The sequence below is a fragment of the Dipodomys merriami genome, unplaced genomic scaffold, assembly GCF_024711535.1.
Source record: "Dipodomys merriami isolate MVZ:Mamm:240054 unplaced genomic scaffold, mDipMer1.0.p SCAF_24, whole genome shotgun sequence".
Taxonomy (NCBI): domain Eukaryota; kingdom Metazoa; phylum Chordata; class Mammalia; order Rodentia; family Heteromyidae; genus Dipodomys; species Dipodomys merriami.
The window spans coordinates 19,351,186-19,372,742 of record NW_027203826.1 but is presented as its reverse complement, the minus strand read 5'-3'; the positions used below and the strand labels follow the sequence as shown (position 1 = coordinate 19,372,742).

The 21,557-nt window shown below is 36.7% G+C and overlaps 1 protein-coding gene across 2 annotated transcripts in view; it reads left to right on the top strand.

Annotated features, from left to right (window-relative positions):
* Positions 1-21,557, top strand: part of Xpr1 (xenotropic and polytropic retrovirus receptor 1) — a 128,892-nt gene that overhangs the window by 60,475 nt on the left and 46,860 nt on the right. For both annotated transcript variants that reach the window (XM_070034329.1, XM_070034330.1), the window contains 3 exons: positions 14,913-15,136; positions 17,267-17,416; positions 17,667-17,750. In XM_070034329.1, coding sequence (XP_069890430.1) covers positions 14,913-15,136; positions 17,267-17,416; positions 17,667-17,750 — 458 coding nt within the window. The remainder of the gene's footprint in view (positions 1-14,912; positions 15,137-17,266; positions 17,417-17,666; positions 17,751-21,557) is intronic.

Sequence of the window (21,557 nt, the reverse complement as noted above, 5' to 3'; positions counted from 1 at the left end):
GTTTTAGTCTAATGTTCTGATGACCATACTCATTGCCTAAGATTGCTCTTCTTTAAAATAGTCTCTAAGCCATGTCTCCCAGTATTTTTTTGTTGTTGTTTTTAGTACTGGGGGTTGAATTCAGGGATAACTCATGCTAGGCAAGTATTCTACCACTTAAGCTATGCCCCAGCCATTTTTGGCTTCATATGTTTTTCAAACAGGGTACAGTGCTTTTTTTCCTGGGGCTAGCCCCAGACTCTGTCTTCCTTATCTCTGCCTCTGGAATAATTGAGATTAGAGGTGCGTACAACCACAGCCAGCCTCTATCCCATCTTTTCATTTTTGCTCCTCTACTCCTTTGACACCTGTTTTTTCATCTCACGTAGTTCATGTTCCTTAATTCCTTAATTCCTTCATTTTCAGTCACTAATGCCTGTTCCATAAACAATTACTTTTCCTCATTTACCCATTTTATCTCCTATGTTTTCAGTCCCTTTACCTCCATTCCATTATTTACCCCCATTGACTGCTTAGATAACAGCAGGGCAAATTGGAACTTTTATAAATTCATTGCTTAAAACTGCCTATGGGTCTTCATTGGGTTTTTTCCTCCTTATTCTTTAAAGTGCCTTCTTCTGAATTAATTTTTGTTTTTGCACTTGGTGGTGGTGGTCATGGGGCTTGAACTCAGTGCCTGGGGTCTGTCCCTAATTTTTTTGTGCTCAAGGCTAGTGCTCTGCCACAGCTCTACTACCAGTTTTCTGGTAGTTTATTGAAGATAAGAGTCCTATGGACTTTCTTGCCTGGGCTGGCTTTGAACTGTGATCCTCATATGCCGACCTTCTGAATAGCTAAGATTACAGGCATGAGCTACCTTGCTTGAATTCTTTCCCCTTCTCCTCTTCTGTTTTCTCTTTGCAGTGCTGGGGATCATATCCAAGACCCTAAGCATTCTAGGCAAGTGCTTTTCCACTGAGCTACATTCTCTAACCCTTCTTCAAAGTTCTTTAAGCCCATGATTTTTCCCAATATGCTCATCATACCCCTTGTTTTAAAATAAAAATAACCAACTCTTGTTTACATGTAATACCATGCATATATATGCCACCCCTTCCACCCCTCTCACTCTTATTTATTTTTCTTCAATTTTTGTAGAATAGATATCCTTCTTCATTCTGACCAGATTCAATTCTCTGAGGCTTTGCTCCAGTAATGAATAAATGTTCTTATCTCCCCCCCACCACCTTTTTTTTTTTTTAACTGGTTCAGTCTTTGAGCAAGCCATCCTTTCAAACAAAAAGTAAATAAGCAAACTTTTAAATTTTGTTCTCTTTTTTTTTTTTTTTTTTTTGGTCGGTCGTGGGGCTTGAATTCTGGGCCTGCATGTTATCCCTTAGCTCTTCAGCTCAATGCAAATGCCTTACCGCTTTAGCCACAGCGCCACTTCTGGTTATCTGGTGGTTAATTGGAAATAAGAGTCTCATAGAGTTTCTCGCCCTGCTGGCTTTGAACCGAGAGCCTCAGATCTCAGCCTCCTGAGTAGCTAGGATTACAGGCGGGAGCCACTGGCACTCAGCTTCTTCTCCTCATTTTATCTGGGCTTCCTTGCTAGGCACAGAGAATAGTTTATACAGATACAGGACCATGAAAAGTCATGGTGCATAATGATGCCCTTTTCACTAGATTACAGGTACCTAAAATACAGAGACAAAATGAAAATACGATTTGAAAGCATACCAATGAATATATCTTCTTCAAGGGAAAAACGTGCAAGAGAAATGACAGTGTTCTAAGGACAAAGATACCTTCTACAACTAGAAGGTAGAAGGATAAATAGGATATAGCAATATAGACACACACACATACACACACACACAAAACTGCCAGGAGGAGCCAGTGGCTCATGCTTGTAATACTTCATGCTTGTAATATTAGGAAGCTGAAGTCTGGAAGATCACAATTGGAAGCAAGTCATGGCAGAAAAGAGATTTCTTAAGAGATTTCATCTCTAACAACAACAAAAAAAGGCTAAGAGATTCTATCTCCAACAAAAGTAACCAAAAAGCCAGGCTAGTGTTGTAGCTCTAGTGGTAGAGAGCCAGCCAAGCCAAGCAAACAAACCCAGAGAATGTAAGGCCCTGAGTTGAAACCATGGTACAAAAAAAAAAAAAAAAGAAAGAAAGAAAAGAAAAGGAGAGGGGAAAAAAAGAAGTTGAAAGATGAAGGGTTTTTTGTTTTGTTTTTGTCAGTCGTGGGGGCTGAACTCTGGGCATGAGCACTGTCCCTCAGCTCTTCATCTCAAGGCTAGTGCCCTACCACTTGAGCCACAGCACCACTTCTGGCCTTTTCTGTTTATATGGTGTTGAGGAATTAAACCTACAGCCTCATGCATGCGAGGCAAGCACTCTACCACTGAGCCACCTTCCCAGCCCAAGAGAAGAGTATTAGATATGATCAAAGGTTGAAAATGAAAAATATACAAGATCAAGTTTATTGGCATTTTCTTTAACTGTGATTTTTTTGGAAGAATCTCTGATCCCAATTCTAAATGGATGATTTATTTTACAGAACAGATAATGGTTCTTGACTCACAAACAAAAATAAATACCTATTTTTGGCAATAGGTCATTTTTGTATTTTGAGTTATCATAAGAAATGATGTAAACTTGTTCAACTACTTTGGAAAGCAGTATGGAACTTTCTCAAAAACACTAAACATAGAACTAGCTTATAATCCACCAGTTACACTCTTAGTCATTTACCTAAGATACAGTAAGGCTGCCTATACAATCGTGCTCATTGCATCACTATTGACCATAGCCAAGGTATGGAAGGAGCCCACATTTCCTTAACAGATGACTAGATCAAGAAAACGTGGTATATACACAATGGGATTTTACTCATGCATTAGAAAGAATATTGCATCATTTGCAAAGAAATGAAAGAACCTGGAAAAGTCATGTTAAGTCAAGTTAGTGAGGCCTAGTTTGACAGAGGATATATAAACACATGTGGTACCTAGAATTAATTTCTAAATGTATAACTATATCAATCTAAATATATAAATAAGCACTTTGGGGTTATATTCAGATATACATAAACATGTTAACCAAAATATGGTAGATCCAAGGGAGAACTCAAATGGTATAATCCCTTAGAAAGTATAACTCACAGTCCAACAAAATAAACACCAGGAAACAGGTATTCGAAAGAAGGGTTAAGGCCAAGGGGAGGGGAATAAATTAATGAAGAGAGCAAGTAGGGAGAGAATGTAGTCATAAAATTCAAGGCATATCCTACAAAATTAAGAAAATTGAGAGAAGGAGTGCATTGGGAGGGATGGGAGAAAATAATGAAAGTGGTGACATTGATCAGATGCATTGTATTCATAAACTCCTTTATTGAGTGAAAGCTGCTTTGTACAACTACTTAAAAATAAAATAAATATATCTACATTATGAACAGGTGCCTGCATATACAGATGTGCATGGTTTGTGTATGTTTGTACGCATGTATGTGAATACACATGTATTCAAACAATTTTTTTCATGAGACAATATTATCCTACTTGTAATGTTTTCTAGTGTTCATACTTTTCTATTTGTGTTTGATCTTTAACATGTTGGTTATGATCCATCCAGCCTATATTGGGTTACAACACTCAGGTTGAAAAATGATACGCTAGGTCACGTCTCAAAAATAATTTTAGTCTAGATGTTATTAAAAATTTGGATACTGTGGTTTAATAACTTCCCTGTGTATATTGGCAGGACCATAAGAGTATGTATAACCTGATAGTCTGCAGACTGACTTTTTTTTGCCAGGTCAGGAAGAGATAGGTAATATGAAGATAGAATTGGCAGAAACAGAATTTGGCACTTGGCTCTAAATAGTATCATTTATCTCCTTATTTAGCAGGTTGTCTGAAAGACTAGAGTTCTCCGTAGGAGGCTAGATGAAAATTCATACACAATAGAGACAAGCTTTTAAAAAAGAGAATGTAGTTCTGTAGCCAAGACTGACATTGAACCACGGATCCTTCTGCTTGAGGCCTCTTGAGTGCTGAGATTACTAACATCTTAGGCTAGCTAACATATACAGATAAGTTAGGCTTACTAACCTGCCTCCATCTATTTATATATTACAAGTTAGCTAAAAATGGTCTGTTTTAAAGTAACATGTTCTTTATTTTTTTAATTATTTTATGTAGTTGTACAGAGGAAAGTGACATATATTATTGACTAAAACCTTAAGTGCCCCCCATAACATATTCTTTATTGGGTCTGTTTTCTTTTATCATTTTTATAAAGGTGATATACAGAGAGGTTATAGTTACATATGTCAGGTAATGAGTATATTTCTTTTTAAAAAAATTATTAACTCTTCCCTCTTTTTGTCCCAGTTTTTCCTTCCTGTCCCCTCTCCCCAACAAGTTATATAGTTCATTGGTTCATTGTCAACTGTTACATTTGTTTCTAAACATACTTTAAAAAAACAGAATTAAGTGATAATTCTGTCATCAGCTAATTACTTTGAATCTTAAAATTTTTTGAATTTTTTTTGTTTTTGTTTTTTGCTTTTTGAAGATTTTACTGTTTAACCCTCCTAGGTCTTCTTCTATTTAGGTGAAAAACAAAGCACATTGATTCACAGCCATCTTAGGATTCTATTTTTATTATCTTTAAATAGTTGTAGAAAGGAGTTTCCCATTCAACAAATCATTTTAAAAGTACATCTTGATCGATATTACCACCTTAATCATTATTCCTGCATGTTATTTTTAAGCATACATTTAACATATAAGAGATTGTTTGCTATATCTCCATGTACTCATTCAGTTTACTTTGATCATATTCTCCCCTTTTTACCTTTTTCCACCACTTCCACTTTTTTTTTTTTTTTTTTTTTTTTTGGGCGGTCCTGGTGCTTGAACTCTGGGCCTGGGTGCTGTCTCTCAGCTCTTCAGCTCAAGGCAAGCACTCTACAAGTTGAGCCACAGTGCCACTTCTGGTTTTTTGAGTCGTTTATTGGAGATAAGAGTCTCACGGAGTTTCCTGCCCAGGCTGGCTTTGAGCTGCGATCCTCAGATCTCAGCCTCCTGAGTAGCTAGGATTACAGGTGTGAGCCACAGAGGCCCAGCAGCACCCTTTCCCCTTTTCTTCTCTTTTTTTCCTCTTAAAATTTTAATTTCATTATGCTATTTTATGCATGCTTATGAAGTATTTGGATCATATTTACCTCTGCCTCACCCTTTGCCTTACCTTTTTTCCTTCTAATTGGTTCCTCCTTCCAAAGTGTACCCCTTTCACATTTGTGTCATTTGACAGGGAATTGATTACTGCACTTGAACATCAGGCCTTGTACTCTTGTTTGTCTTTTTTTGTATATGGCTAGGACTCTATTATTTGAGCAACATCTCTGCTTCCTAGTTGTAGATAAGTCTTAGATTTGGCTGCCTGGACTTGCTTTAAACCCTGATTTTCAGTTCTCAGGCTACTGAGTAGCTAAGATTATAGGGCTAACCCACCAGCACTCAGCTCATGTCATTTCTTTTTAGGTCTAGATTTCCTCATATGAGGGAAAACTTGAAATATTTGCTTTTCTGAGTCTGCTTATTTTGCTTACCATTACAATCTCCAGTTCTATCCATTTTCTTACAGAGGACATGATTAATAATAATCTGTGTATGTGTGAGTGTGTGCGTGCATGCGCGCTCGTGTGTGTGTGTGTGTGTGTGTGTGTGTGTGTGTGTGTGTGTGTGTGTGTGTTATATTTTCTTTCTCCATTTCTCAGCTGCTGGGCACTTAGGCTGATTCTGTTACTTGGCTATTAAGAATAGTGCTGCAGTAAACATAAGTATGCAGTTATCTCAATTGTATGCCAGTGTTCATTCATTTGGATATATGCTCAGGAGTGGTACAACACAATCCTATGGTAGTTTTACTTTTAGTTTTTTGAGGACCCAACATACTGATTTCCATAATGATCACTTAAGAGTAGTCATATTGTTCAGTATTTAGGAACCTGTGTAAGTTAGCTTATTCTTACTTATTTCTAGGCAGTTCTGGGATTTGAATTCTATTCCTGAACTTGTTTGCTTGGCTGATACTCTTATCATTAGAACCAAACCTCTATTCTGATTTTTGCTGGTTATTTTGTTTTTTGGGGGTTTTTTTTTGGGGGGGGTCCGGTCGTGGGGCCTGAACTCTGGGCCTGGGCGCTGTCCCTCAGCTCTTCAGCTCAAGGCTAGCGCTCTACCACTTGAGCCATAGCGCCACTTCCGGATTTGTTTTTCTTTTTGCTTATGTGGTGCTGGGGAATCGAACCCAGGGCCTCAGGCATGCAAGGCAAGCACTCTACCACTGAGCCACCTTCCCAGCCCTTTGCTGGTTATTTTGGAGATGGTGTCATCTTCCCAATCTTGCCTCATGAGTAGCTAGGAATAAAGGCATGAACCACTGGCAGCAGCTATTTTTTATTTTTTATTGGGTGTTTTAATTTACTAATAAATGGGCATGTATTTATCTTTATAGGTAAAAGTCTTTCAGAATTGGAGACCATGAGAGAAGAGAGTTTTGGAAAGGAGGCTAGTCCTAATTTCCTTAATGAACATAGATACAGAAATTCTCAAAGTATTTGCAGACCAAATTTACTATCATATTACGAAGAGCATAGAGTATGATTAATTTCATTCCATCAGTGCAAGGATACTTAAACAAAAATCAGTAAATGTCATGTACCTAATAAATAGAATCAAGAGCAAAAATTACATCATGTCAGTAGATGCAGAATAGGGCTGGAGGCATGGCTGAAGGGGTAGAGTACCAGCTGGAGTGGAAAAAACTGAGCAGGAGCTCTAGGCCCTGAGTTCAAGCCCTGGTACTAGTATGTACATACAGAAGATACAAGCAAGCCTATGATAAAATTCAATATTTCTTCATAATAAAAGACATGGAGAATCTAGGAATATAAGAACCTATATCAACATAATAAAAACTTATGCTTATCTTATTTTTATGAGATTCTTATCTCCAATTGACCACCAGAAAATGGAAGTGGGATTGTGGCTCAAAGTGGTAGAACACTAACCTTGAGCAAAAGAGCTCAGGGACAGCACCTAGGCCCTCAGTTCAAGCCCCAGAATCCACTAACTAACTAACTAAATAAATAAATGCATTTTACTGTAAAATAGGAAAATAGAAAGGTGTCTACTTTCTGTACTAGTTTTCAGTATAGTTCTTGAAATCCTAGCAAGAGCCTTAAGTAAGGGAAATACCTTTTTGTAGATGTTATACTTAAAAGACTCATGACTACCTGAAGACCAGTAAATCTGTTAAACACTTTCAGTTAAGTAGCAGGGTACAAAGTCAACATACAAACAAGTAACTTTACTATATGGCATTAATGTGCTCACACTGAAGAAGAAATCAGCCAGCCATAATGAAAATTGATAAATAGGTAGGATCCTGCTGTATCATTTCTGGACGTATATCTAAAAGAATATACTTCAGTATACAGTAGAGTTATCTATTTTATTGCAGCTCTGTTCACAATAGCTAAGTAACTAATCAGCCTATATGCTTATTGGACAATGGATAAAGAAAATAAGAAATATAGATACATATATAGATAGATATATGTACACACATATGTATACCACACACAGGCATACACATATATAAACAATGGAGTATTGTTCAAACATAAGAATCACATTTATGTCATTTTCTGGAATATGGATAGAACTGGAGAATCATCTTGTTAAGTGAAGTAAGCCGGACTTACAAGTATCACATGTTTTTATCTCATGTAGTATTTTGGGAGGAATGAAAAGGTAAGAAATTACAAAGGGATCTGTTAGTGTATGAAAGAGGATAAGGGGGAGAAAGGATACAAGCGGTTATAGAAAGAGTGAATATGATCAAAATATGTTATATTTGTATATGAAAATGTCATACTAAGAGCTATTACTTTTTATAATAAATATATGCCAATAAAGAAGTGCCTTCAACTGGAATTATAAATTCTGTTTAAATTTTGGAAAGGAAAAAAGAGTCTTTGTGGGTAGAAAAATTACTAATACATGACCTAGCATGTTCTCTTAGGTCTTTGAGGTATACAATTTCAGCTGGTAAAAATTCCAGGTGATGTAATATTTCAGTTGCATATAACAAAATTAACCACCTTGACTCAACTATGATGGGCCAACTTTCTTACACGCTTACTTTATATTTGAATTAACACCGTGTTAGGTCCATAAATTGAATCAAGAGGATAGAGGATAATAATATCTCAATAAAATGCAAACAATAAAAATAGTCTGAGATTATATTTTTCTTCCATGCCAGGTGCTGGTGGCTCATGCCTGTAATCCTAGCTACTCAAGGAAGCTAAGATCTGAGGATCCCGGTTTGAAGCCAGCTTGGGCAGGAAAATCCATGAGACTCTTATCTCCAATTAACTACCAAAAAACTAGAAGTGGAGCTGTGGCTCTAGCCTTGAACACAAAAGCTCAGGGACAGCACCTGAGCCCAGCATTCAAGCCCCAGGACCAGGAAAGAAAATTTCTTCAATTATATAACAATACAATAGTCTTATTCTTGTAAAAATAGATAAACTTAGTAGGAGAAAAAGATCTTGTTTTTTTTCCTCTTTTTTTTTTTTTTTTTGGCAGTAATGGAGTTTTGAATTCAGGGCCTATGCTCACTGATGTGATACTGCTGAGCTACACCTCCAGCCCTGTTTTTCACTGGTTTTCTAGGATAGCTCCCCTTCTGGCTGAGCCTGAATATCTCCCTGCCTATTGTAGGCTTTCTGTCTTTCTGGAATTACAGACATATATCACTGAATCCAGATTCCCTTCTTTGGGAGATGGAGTCTCACAGACTTTTCTGCCCAGGCTGTTCTGTAGATCTCAGCCTCCTGTGTAGCTTAGAATGATAGGTATGCACCACTAAACCCAGTTACAATTTGAGAAGAGTATGGGTCAATGGTCCTCTTGTTCTCAACCTCCCCAGTAGCTATATTACAGGCACAAGCCACTGGGGACGTTTTGCTAATTCTCATTTTAGGTCTTTGAGGGACAAATAAGTGCTTTGAAATCTCCTGAGTGGTTATTAGAATTTTTTTAGTTTAATTTTATTGTCAAGGTGATGTACAGAGGGGTTATAGTTACATAAGTAAGGTAATAAGTACATTTCTTGTTGAACTTGTTACCCTCTCCCTCATTTTTCTCCCACTTTCCCTCCCCCTCACTCCCCCTCCTCCTCAGTCTTCCTCCCAAATTGTACAGTTCATTTCCAGCATGTCTTGTGAGTATCGCTGTTGCATAGGTGTTCCCCCTTTGTCTTTGTCTCACCATTTTGTTATTCCCCTTCCTTTCCCTAATTCAAATAAATGCATATACAAGACACAGGGTACCAAAATTTAAAAAACAAAACAAAACAGTTACATCAGGGGATAAACTAAAGGGAAGAAAAAAATGAAAGAAAAAAGAAATAACTTCATGCAGTACATTAAAAACAACAACAAAAACCCTCTTGTTTCCATATCTTGGAGTTCGTTTCTGTTAGCATCATTTTATATGGTCATATGCACATAGTTATTGAGCTATTGTGATCCTCTGCTAGATCTAGACATATACTAATTATTTACAAATGAGGGAAATCATGGAGCCTATGTTTCTTTGTATCTGGCTTACTTCAGTTAATATGACTTTGTCCAAGTCCATTTCCTTGCGAATGAGGCCATGTCATTCTTTCTGATGGAAGCATAGAATTCCATTGTAGATAGATAGATAGATAGATAGATAGATAGATAGATAGATAGATAGATAGATAGATAGATAGATAGATCACATTTTCTTGATCCATTCATCTACTGAGGAACATCTGAATTGGTTTTGTATCTTAGCCATGGTAAATAATGCTGCAGTGAACATAGTTTTGCTGGTAGCTTAAGAAATAACTGCCCAATGAAGAAGTGGGCTAAAGAATTAAAAAGAGACTTCTCTGAAGAGGAAATGAAAATAGCCAGTAGATCCATGAAGTAAATGTTCAGCATCTCTGGCCATAAAAGAAATGCAAATCAAAACCACACTGAGATTCTACCTCACCCCAGTTAGAATAGCCCTTATCAAGAAAATAAACAATAGTACATGCTGGTGGGGGATGTGGTAAAAAAAGGAACACTACTGTACTGTTGGTGGGAATGTGAAATGGTTTAATCACTCTGGAAAGTGATATGGAATTTCCTCAAAAGAATACACATAGAACTACCCTATGATCGAGTAATCCCACTCCTGTTTTTATTTTTCTAAGTTTATTTACAGATTTGCATTCATAGATCAAAGTACTTTTTTTTTTCTTTTTGGTGCCAATATTGGGACTTGAACTCAGGCTTAAGCACTGTCCCTGAGCTCTTTTGCTCATGGCTAGTGCTCAACCACTTGAGCCACAGCTCCACTTCTGGCTTTTTGTGGTTAATTGGAGGGAAGAGTCTGTTGGACTTTTCTGCCTGGGCTAGCTTTAAACTGTGATCCTCAGATCTCAGCCTCCTGTGTAGCTAAGATTACAGGCATTAGCCACTGATGCCCAGTTTTTAATCTGGATATGGAAAAGCATTCTCATTGCCAAATAGAGTTGGACACCTGGTCCAAAGTAATGTTTGTCATCCCTTTTAAAACTATTTTAAAACGCTTTTAACTTAACTAATAATGTTGAATGTGACTTTTTCAAATCACATGTTTATGTGATTTGATCCCTTATTTCTATTCAAGGATTCTCATATGTTACTGTAGATAGTTAGGCCTTGAAGAAAAGAATCATTAGTTTAAAGAAAGGAACAAAATAAGTGTAAATTTTTATTTCTCTTGTTTTTGTGAATTACTATGCATTTTTCCCTATTTGTTCTTTTATTCAACAAGTACAGATTAAACCTACTACAGATACTTCTCAACTGAAAAATGGGTACTTTTAATAAGTGCACTTTAAGTTGAAAGTATCCTAAGAGTTTAAATTGCATTTAATACACCTAACCCACCACCAATCCCATACTTAGCCTAGCCTGCCTTAAATGTGCTAAGGACATTATATTACATTTAGGTTGGTCTAAATTACTTTATAACACAAAACCTATTTTTATATTAAAACATGTTAAATAACTTTTGTTTGTGTGGTTGATTGGGAGCTGTGGCTGCTGCTGCCTATTATTGCAAGAAGTTATAGAGCACATACTATTAGTGTGAGGTAAGATGGAAATTTCAGTTTCTAATGAATGTATATCACTTTCTCATAATCAAAAGTCAACACATGTGTGCAAGTTAGTGTAAGTCAAGGACCATCTTTATATGCCAGCTCTGATACGAAAGTGATGATAGCCCCCACAACAATTTGGACTAACATGTTAATAGCAGCATTATTTGTGTAGTTTAAAAAGAAGCTTGAAGAAGCCAAGTGCTGGTGACTCAGTCCTGTAATCCTAGCTACTCTGGAGGCTGTGCTAAAGATTGCAGTTCAAAGCCAGTCAGGTCAGGAAACTCCATGAGATTCTTTATCTCCAGTAAACCACTCTCAAGTGGTAGAGCACTAGCCTTGAGCAAAAGAAGCTCAGAAACAGAGCCTAGGCTCAAGTTCAAGCTCCAGGACAGACAAAAAAAGAAGCAGCTAAAAAACAATATAAATACCCACCAGCTGATGAATATTTAAACAAATGTGCTGTATATCCACACAGTGAGAAACTGTTGGAAAAATCTGCTACAAAATGAATGAACCTCAAAATCATGCTAAATAAAGGAATCAGACACAAAACATTACATATTACATGGTTCCTTTATATGAAATATCCACAAAATAGAAATCTGTAGAGACAACAGGTAGATCTGTAGTTGCTCAAGATTGGAAGTAGAGGTGAAGACTGACAGCCATTTGCCATGATGGAAGTATATGCAGTGATGAAAATGTTGCATAGTTGGATTGTGGTGATGAATTATACAACCCTATAAATGGAACAATAATCATTAAATTCATTAAATTATTAATCATTAAATTGGAATTCAACAGTAGTTGAATTCTATGGTATATAAGTTATACCTCAAAAAGGTATTAAAATTTTATTACAAAAGCACAGATAAGGATTACAAAAGTATTACCTTTAGAAAGCTCACAGCTATTTAATGAAGAAAACATGTAAAGGAGAAATTAGTGTCATATACATGTATGTAGATTGTTCCAGGAAATCTCTCAGGAGGAAACTTCAAATTGTGCCAAGAGAGTTGTTAGGTAAGAAAGGCTTTATGTAGAAATCAGTATTTAAGGTAAGCTTTCAAAATGAGTAAGGAACTTGCCAGATGAAGAGGCATTTGTATCCATTTCTTGGACTTCTTGCATTTTCAAATGCATGTAATCAGAAAAGCATATGTTTTGATAGTTCTGACTATGGAAATGAACCTAAGTAAACTTATATATTGTTCCTTAACATTATAAAACTTGATCACTCAGATATGCTATTTTGGCTTTTTAATTAGCATAGTAACATAGTTGACTTTAAATCAATTTAGTTTTTCATTTTATATATATATATATATATATATATCTGTGTGTATATATTATATATAATAATATTGTTAAATTATTATATATATATATATAATATATATTTTCAGATGGTTACCTAGTGGTTAGGACATAAAGACTTGTGTGAAAGAAAAAAATGCTAAAACTAAAATGTGTCATGACCCAAGAAAGAACCAGAAATTTCAGTTCTGTTTTAATAATATGGATAATAAGACAGTTTATAACTTGTATCAAAAGGACTCTAAGAATTTATATAAAATCACATCAATTTCAATATGAGTTTGAAGAAATGTTTTCTGTTTCTTGCAGTGTAGAAGACTGCAAGAAATCCTGTGTAAAAATATTGTAAAAATTGCTCAGTAATATCAAGTAAAAGTCTGATTCCCTAGTTTCCAGGCATAATATTCCTGTTCCTATTGTGTTTCAGCAAAGTACTTTTGCTTTTGAAAAGAATCAGTCACTTTAACCAATAAGCTGCTTTGCCTTTTGGAACTATGGTATGAGGATACCCCAATGGCCAAGTAGATACCTCACCTTCCAATTTAGGAGAGCTAGCTGATTGAGAACTAACCAACAGGCAGAACTCACATTGTAGGATGAGAAACGAAAATTACGTCAGTGATAATGAGGCATGCAAATGAGAGGAGCCACTTTTGCTTCCATTGCTTGATTCCTAGTTTGTGTTTTGGGGTTATGGTGGAGCTGAGCTGGCACCATATGATGATCTCCTTGTTATAGCCTGTAAAACAGCACTTTCAGCTGGGCGCTGGTGGTTAATTCTAGCTAATCAGGAGGCTGACATCTGAGGATCGTGGTTTGAAGCCAACCTGGGCCGGAAAGTCTGTGGTACTCTTACCACCAGTAAAATAAATAAATAGATAAATAAGTAAATAAATAAATAAGGTCTAAGAATAAGGCTTAGTGGTAGAATGCTTGTCTAGCATGCATGAAGCCCTGGGTTCAGTTCCTCAGTACCATATAAACAAAAAACTGGAAGTAGTGCTGAGGCCTGAGTGGTAGAATGCTCAAGAACAGTGCCCAGGCTCTGAGTTCAAGCCCCAGGACTGGCAAAAAAAAAAAAAAAAGAGAGAGAGAGAGAGAGAGAGAGAGCTTTAATTGGAGCTGTGGCTCAAGTGATAGAGCATTTGCATTGAGCAGAAAAGCTCAGGAACAGTGCCTAGGCCCTGAGTTCAAGCCTCAGGACCAGTAAAAACAAAAATAATAACACTTTCAGAGTTTTGTCTCCCAAACCCAACTTTACTAAGTCTTGGTATTCCGTTGATAATGAGTCCATTGCCTATTACCTTTGTATGTAATGAGTACCTTGATCATAAATACTTCTATGTTAAATACTGTAATGGTGGATAAGGCAACCCTGAAGATGGTAGTACTAGCAGAAGTATATGGATGGGAAAAGCATATCCATGTCACAAATACATTTATTCTAGAGATATCAATCTCTCTCTCCTGCTTATAGAAGATAACCAATACAATCTTCTCCTAGTTGCCTGTCTGGGCAGTCCCAGTAATATTACCATATATGGGGATCAGTGCTGAACTCTGCTGTCTAGTGAGTAGCTATATTATTAAGTTTATAGTTGAGTACCTGCATTATTGGATATGTAGCTGCATATGTAGTGCTAGAGTACTATATTGATTTGTTTCAGTGATGATGCCACATCTGGAAGGCTATCATCAGAGAGAACCTTTGCTTAAGTTTACAATTAAATCTTCATTTTCCAAGATTCATCTGACTTCTGCACAAAGTAAACAGATGAGTCAAGTAACAGTGTAATATAGGTATCACTTCCCCTTGTCTTTTTTAAGTATCTGGAAATGTGTTATAGTTATTATACTCAATATACTTTATCTTTTATGTATCTGGTTGTGTGACCATTTATAGTCTTGATAGTGGAAAGGAATAGCACCTTCCACTTAGCCCTTTTTCTTACCTCTGAGTCAGAATCAGTTTAATCTCCTTTGGCCTACTACATTCTGGAATTGAGAAAGTTGCTGTAGGATGAGACTGTAGACCAACTTTCTTCTATTCACATCTAGGCTAGCAGTTTTGGGGGGAGGGAATTGTTAGAGATTGTAAGGCAGTATTACACCAAAATAATTTTCATATCCAGTTCTGAATAGTACATGTAACATTCTTCCTAGAAATTCTAGAATAGCAAACTAGTATAATTAGTAAAAACTCAGAAGTCAATAAGAACTCATTATCTTTTTTTTTCTCACTTGTAGGATTTGAACTCATTGCCCTGTGCTTGCACTTGCCCATTTCCTCATCTTTTTATCAGGTTTTTTTTCTTTTTCTTTTTTGTTAACTTAGTGCTTCTGTTTTATTTCTTATAGAAAAACTTGCAGAGGCTCAACGCAGGTTTGCTACACTTCAGAATGAGCTTCAGTCATCACTGGATGCACAGAAAGAAACCACTGGTGTTACTACATTGCGACAACGCAGAAAGCCGGTCTTCCACCTGTCACATGAGGAACGTGTCCAACATAGGAATATTAAAGACCTTAAACTGGCATTCAGTGAGTTCTACCTCAGTCTTATCCTGCTGCAGAACTATCAGGTACTTAACCTAAACAGTGTTGTTTTAAAATAATAGAGAAATTCTAAGAAGACAAATTATCTTGAAGTATATTAAAAGCTTCCAAAAAGGAAAAAAAGTTATCATATGTCTATTCTTGGAATTTGTATTTTAGTGTGGGGTTCTTGGAATTTTTAGTGTTTTTTTAATTGGCCAAAACTATGTGCCAGATTTGACAAGTGCTGAAATTTTTTTTGTTTATTCATTTTTTATTTTTGGCACTACTGAAGTTTAAACTCCATGCCTCATGCTTGCTAGGCAAAATCCTCTTACCTCATGAGCCACGCCATCAGTTCTTTTGCATTGGTCTTAAGAGCCTTGCTTCATGCCTGGGCTAACCTGTTCGTGATTTTCCAATTTGTGCTTTCCCCACATAAATAGGATGATAGGCATATGCCAGTACATCTAGCCATTGTTTTCAGCACAGTTTCACCATCATTTTTCTGAGGCTGATCTTGATCATGATTCCTTTTTTTAATATGATTCCCTGCATAGACAGACTGAGAGGCATATAGCACTGTTCCCAGCCATTGGTTGAGATGTAGTCCTCTTTTTCTAATTGTTACTATAAAGGTGATATACAGAGGGATTACAGTTACATAAGTCAAGTAAAGAGTATATTTCTTTTTGGACAATGTCACCCCTTGCTCTCTCCCAGTTTTTCACTCCCATCCCCATCCATAGGTTGTATAATTCATTTGTGAGCACCATTGCTTCATTGTTCACCCTTTGTCCCTCCATTTCTGTGCTTCCCCTTCAGCTCCCAAAGACATATGAATGAACAAACAGAACAAAAAGGAAAGAAAACAAAAATGGCAAAAAAAGAAAAAAGCCTGGCAACATTTTAGCCCAAGTTGGTCTTCCACATCTCCACTTCCCAAATAGCTAGGTTTCAGACTCTGTGCCTTGTCAAGATTTCTTTCTTTTTTTGGCCAGCTTTTGCTGGCTCTGTTTAATTGCTCTGTTGGTACTCTATACTTGAGGTACACCTCCAGCCTAGCTCTTCACGTTTCTTTTTTTCAATTGCTGTTTTCTGAGGGCCTGGGTACTGGCCCTGAGCTTCTTTTGATCAAGGCTAGTGCTCTACCACTTGAGCCATAGCTCCATGACCAGGCCAACTTGGAACTGTGATCCTCAGATCTCAGCCTCATGAGTAGCTAGGATTATGGATTCTAACAGACTTTTTTTTTTCTCTTGTTGGCTTTGAAATATGATCCTCTGGATCTCAGCCTCTTTAGCCTTGTGTGGCTAGACTTCCAGGTATGAGCCACCAGTATGCAAAAAGACTTCTATTTTTGGAGATGAGTTCTCTAAAACCTTTTGTACAATATTCAAGAGGTATCCTTGACTTAAGGAGTAACAATTTGCTTTCTATTTTTAAAAGCAGCTCTGAGGGGCTGGGAAGGTGGCTCAGTGGTAGAGCGCTTGCCTTGTATGCCTGAGGCCCTGGGTTCGATTCCTCAGCACCACATAAGCAAAAAAAAAAGCCGGAAGTGGTGCTGTGGCTCAAGTGGTAGAGCGCTAGCCTTGAGCTGAAGAGCTGAGGGACAGCGCCCAGGCCCAGAGTTCAGGCCCCACGACCGGACCCCCCCAAAAATAAAAAAGCAACTCTGATAGTTATATGTGTCTACTAAACCATTGTTGGCAATATAAGAACTCCTAATCAGTAATAAAATTTTCTCAAAAGTAATGGAATCCTTGAAGAAAAACATGCTTCTCATTTTTAGCTGATCTTGTAGATATGGTCACTTCTATTGACTCTTTCATGCTCCTATCTTCAAACTTAGATGAGTGCAAAGGAAGTAGAAGTTACATACCTGATTCTCTCCCAGAAGCAAAGAACTACATAAATGTGTTAGTGCATTGTAAATGTGTTAGTGCATTGTAAATGTACTTTTGGCAATGCAGTAAGATAATAGAAGCTATTTTTGGAATAGTTGTACATAATAAAAGGGAAATTAAAATGTCTTAGTGATAACGAGTTTTAGCTGTTCAGTAGTGAATTCTTTTGTACTCAAACTTCGTTCAGCTCTCTCAAGGGTTAATGCTTATTGTTTTTCATACTCTTTAATGATGGTAGAAATTAATAGTTTGTCTCTTTTTTTTCTATAGAATCTGAATTTTACAGGGTTTCGAAAAATCCTTAAAAAGCATGACAAGATTCTGGAAACATCTCGTGGAGCAGATTGGAGAGTGGCTCATGTAGAAGTGGCCCCATTTTATACGTGCAAGAAAATCAATCAGCTCATCTCTGAAACTGAGGTACAATAACCCTGTCTATTTACAATATATTTCATATTGATATTTTTAAAAAGCTCTGCTTTTCTGTTTACCTTTTGTAAATAGTTGCTATCTTTGAATTCATGATTCTTTGTTTTCTCAATATACATCTATATTTAGAGTATATATGTATCTATATAAACTACATATATAAATTATATACATATAAGTATATACCTGTTTAGTATAGAATTATTTATAACATGTCAAAATTTAATAATTTGTTTTCTAGGCTGTAGTGACCAATGAACTTGAAGATGGTGATAGACAAAAGGCTATGAAACGATTGCGTGTGCCCCCTCTGGGAGCTGCTCAGGTTAGTGTTTGCTAATAGAGGTTTGTTTGCTTTTCTCTATTTAAAATCTTACTTAATAACACAATCTAGTTGCTAGCTGGCTTCATTATCTTAAAAAAATTTTAAGCCAAAATTTATAAGTAGTTGCTTCTTTATTCTAGTTTTGTGTGTATGTGGGTTTTTTTTTTTAAATAGATGCCAAGAGCCAGGTGTGGTGACACATGCTTATAATATTAGTACACAGGAAACTTGAGTCAGGAAGATCAAGAGTTCAAGGTCAGCCTGAGCTACATAACAAGACTGTCTAAAAATATTATTTTATTTTACTATTATAAAATACAAAACTGGTGAGATTTTTCTGCCTATGTACTGATGATCTATGGAGAAATTTCATCGACCATTAGAACTAATAAAAGAGTCTGGCAAGGTTGCCAATTCAATTACAATATAAGTTTACAAAAATTGGTTAGATTCCTGTATTTCAGGAAGAACAACTTTTCAATAATGCTCTTCATAAGACCATCAAACTATGAAATGGTTAGAAATAATTCTGACAGCCGGGTGCCAGTGGCTCATGCCTGTAATCCTGGCTACTCCAGAGGCTGAGATTTAAGGATCGTGGTTCAAAGCCAGCCTAGGCATGAAAGTCCACAAGACTCTTATCTCCAACAAACCACTCAGAAAACCAGAAGTGGTACTGTGGCTCAAGTGGTAGAGCGCTAGACTTGAGCTGAGGAGCTGAGGGACAGCACCCAAGCCCAGAGTTCAAGCCCCACGACCAACAAAAATAGGAAAAAAGAAAGAAAGAGAGAGAAAGAAAGAAAAAGAATTCTGACAAAACATCAAAACATATGAAAGACAGTGAAAAATAAGTATTGCTAAAATATATTAATGAATATTTAAGTAAGAGACACATCATGTTCATGGGTATATTGTTAATCCAATATTTATAAGATTTTATTTCTTAAGTTGATTTATAGATACAACACAATCCAGTTAAAAATTTCAGGCATTTTATGTGTGTGTGTGTGTGTGTGTGTGTGTGTGTGTGTGTGTGTGTGTGTGTGTGTGTGTGTGTGTGTGTGTGTGTGTGTGTGCACGTGTGTGCGTGCATGTATAAATGTTGTAAACTAATTTTTTTAAATGTATATGGGAATGAAAAGAGCCAAGAATAGCCTGAACAATTTTGGAACAACTAAATTAAAAGATTAACATTATCTGGGATATTATTGAAACTACAATAATCAATACAGTGTGGTATTAGTATAAAATAGACAGATATTTCTTTGAAACAAAATAGAGAGTCCAGTAACAGGCTAAAGTATTTAAGTATTTATGGACACTTAATTTTCAATACAGATACAAAGCAAGTAGGTGGAGAAACAAGAACGTTTTTAACAAATGGTGCTGGAACAATTGGATTCCATATTAAAAAAAGGCCTTTTCCATATTTCTCACATCATATATCTAAAGCTTCAAGAAGAAAATATGGAAGAAAGTCATCAGTGTCTTTGGATTATTCAGGGATTTCTTAGAAATAACTTCATCAGAATCACTTCATCAGAATTTAAAACATCTAGTCAAAAGATCCTGTTAAGAGAGTGAGAAGAAAACATTCAGTTAGGAGAAAATATTGCAAAAAGTATCTGACAAATGACTTTATAAAGAATTATACTATTCAAAAAATGACCCAGTTTAACAATGGGAAGGACTTGAGCTTCATCAAAGATGTACAGATGGAAAATCAGCATGCAACAAAGGTATTTAATGTCATTAAACAGTAGAGTCATGCAAATGAAAGCCACAGTAAGATAGACTAGAATGATTGGTGATGCTAAATGTTGAAGGAATTGGAACTCTTGTACGCTACTTGTGAAATAGAAAATGGAATGACCACATTAGTAAATAGGAAATTTCCTAAAAAGTTAAGAGTTAAGTATTCACCTACCATATGACTAGCTATCACATTCCCAGGTATCTACCAAAACAAGTACAAGCATACATAAGGTATTGTATATGAATGTTGATAGTAATTTTAATTATTATAGCATACAACTGAAAACAACCCAAATGTCCATCTGTAGATAAATGGATAAAATATTTGAAGTAATTCTGTACAATGTAATACTACTCAGCAGTATCTGTAAGTAAACTGCCCAGATGACTTGTAAAATAATTACTCTGAGGCACATTTTAAAAAGAAAAAAAAAAAGCCAAGTACCAGTTGTTCTTGCTTATACCTTAACTAGTTAGGAGGCTGAGATCCAGAGGATTATAGTGCAAGGCCCACCTCAGGCAGAATTAGTTAACTAGACTCCATCTCTAGAATAAGCAGCAAAAAACAGGGCTGAAGCCAGCCACAGGTGGCCACACCTATAATCCTAGCTACTCAGGAGACTGAGATCTGAGGATCTCAAAGCCAGACAGAGCAGGAAAATCTCTGTGAGACTCTTACCTCTAATTAACTACTCAAAAACTGGAAGTGATGCTGTGACTCAGGTAGTAGAGTGCTAGCCTAGCACAAAAAGGCTGAGGGACAGCACCCAGGCCCTTGAGTTCAAGCCCTATAGCCCACAAAAGGAAGGAAGGAAGGAAGGAAAGAAGGAAGGAAGGAAGGAAGGAAGGAAGGAAGGAAGGAAGGAAGGAAGGAAGGAAGGAAACAAGGAAGGAAACAGGGTTGAGGTATGGCTTAAGTGATAAAGCCCCAGCCTAACAAATTTGAGGTCCTGAGTTCAAACCCAGTACCACCAAAAAAATAAAAAGTATATATCATATGATTCTAGCAACCTTTACCCTTGAGCCATGCCTCTAGCATCTCTTTTTGTTAGTTATTTTTGAAATAGGGACTCTCTTCCCATTTCGGTGTGGACTATGATCTTTTCTATTTGGTCTTCTCTTTATTTCTTGGATTACAGGCACATGCCATTGCAGGCAGCCATTGTGCTTGTCCTGTAGCTTGGGATGACAGGCATACACCGCCATGTCTAGCCATTGGTTGTGATGGAGTCTTACAAACTTTCAATTCCCAGGCTGGCCTCAAGATTGCAGTTTCCCATTCTCCACTTCCCAAACAGCTCAAACTAGAGACTCCAGCTACTGTACCTAGCAAGAGGAATATTATTTGACTCTTACACTCTAAAACTTATAGTATAGTATACTAAAGATACACTAGTATATCTTGAAAAATTAATTTGTCATCCCAGTATAATAGCATAAGCAGTATCAGAAAATAAATGTTATTTTTACCATTGTTTCTAATTATTCATAATACCAAACATATAAACTCCAATTAAATAATATTTTTAAAATTTAGAGATGGCTGGGCCCCAGTGATCCTGTAGATTTAGTTAATCAGGAAGCTGAGATCTGAAGATTGAGGTTCAAAGCCAGCCCAGGCAGGAAACTTGATGAGACTAGTACCTCCAATAAACTATTTAGAAAAGGCTGAAAGTGGCACTGTGGCTCAAGTAGTAGAGTGCTAGCCTTAAGCACAAAGAGGCTCAAGGCACCAAGGCCCAGAGTTCAAGCTGCAGAAATTGGGGGTGGGAGAGGCGTAAAGGAGGGGAGTAGATATATCATGGTTAACACCTGTAATCTTAACTATTCAGAAGGCTGAGATTTGAGGGTTGTGGTTTGAAGCTAGCCCAGGCAGGATAGTCCATGAGACTCTTAACCTCCAGAAAAAAAGCCAGAAGTGCAGGTGGCTCACATGGTAGATTATTAGTCTTGAGCACAAAGCTCAAGGACAGCGCCAGTGGCCCTAATAAGATTAAACCATAGGACCAGCACACACAAAAAATTTAGAGATGTATATGTTGTAAAAGGTAA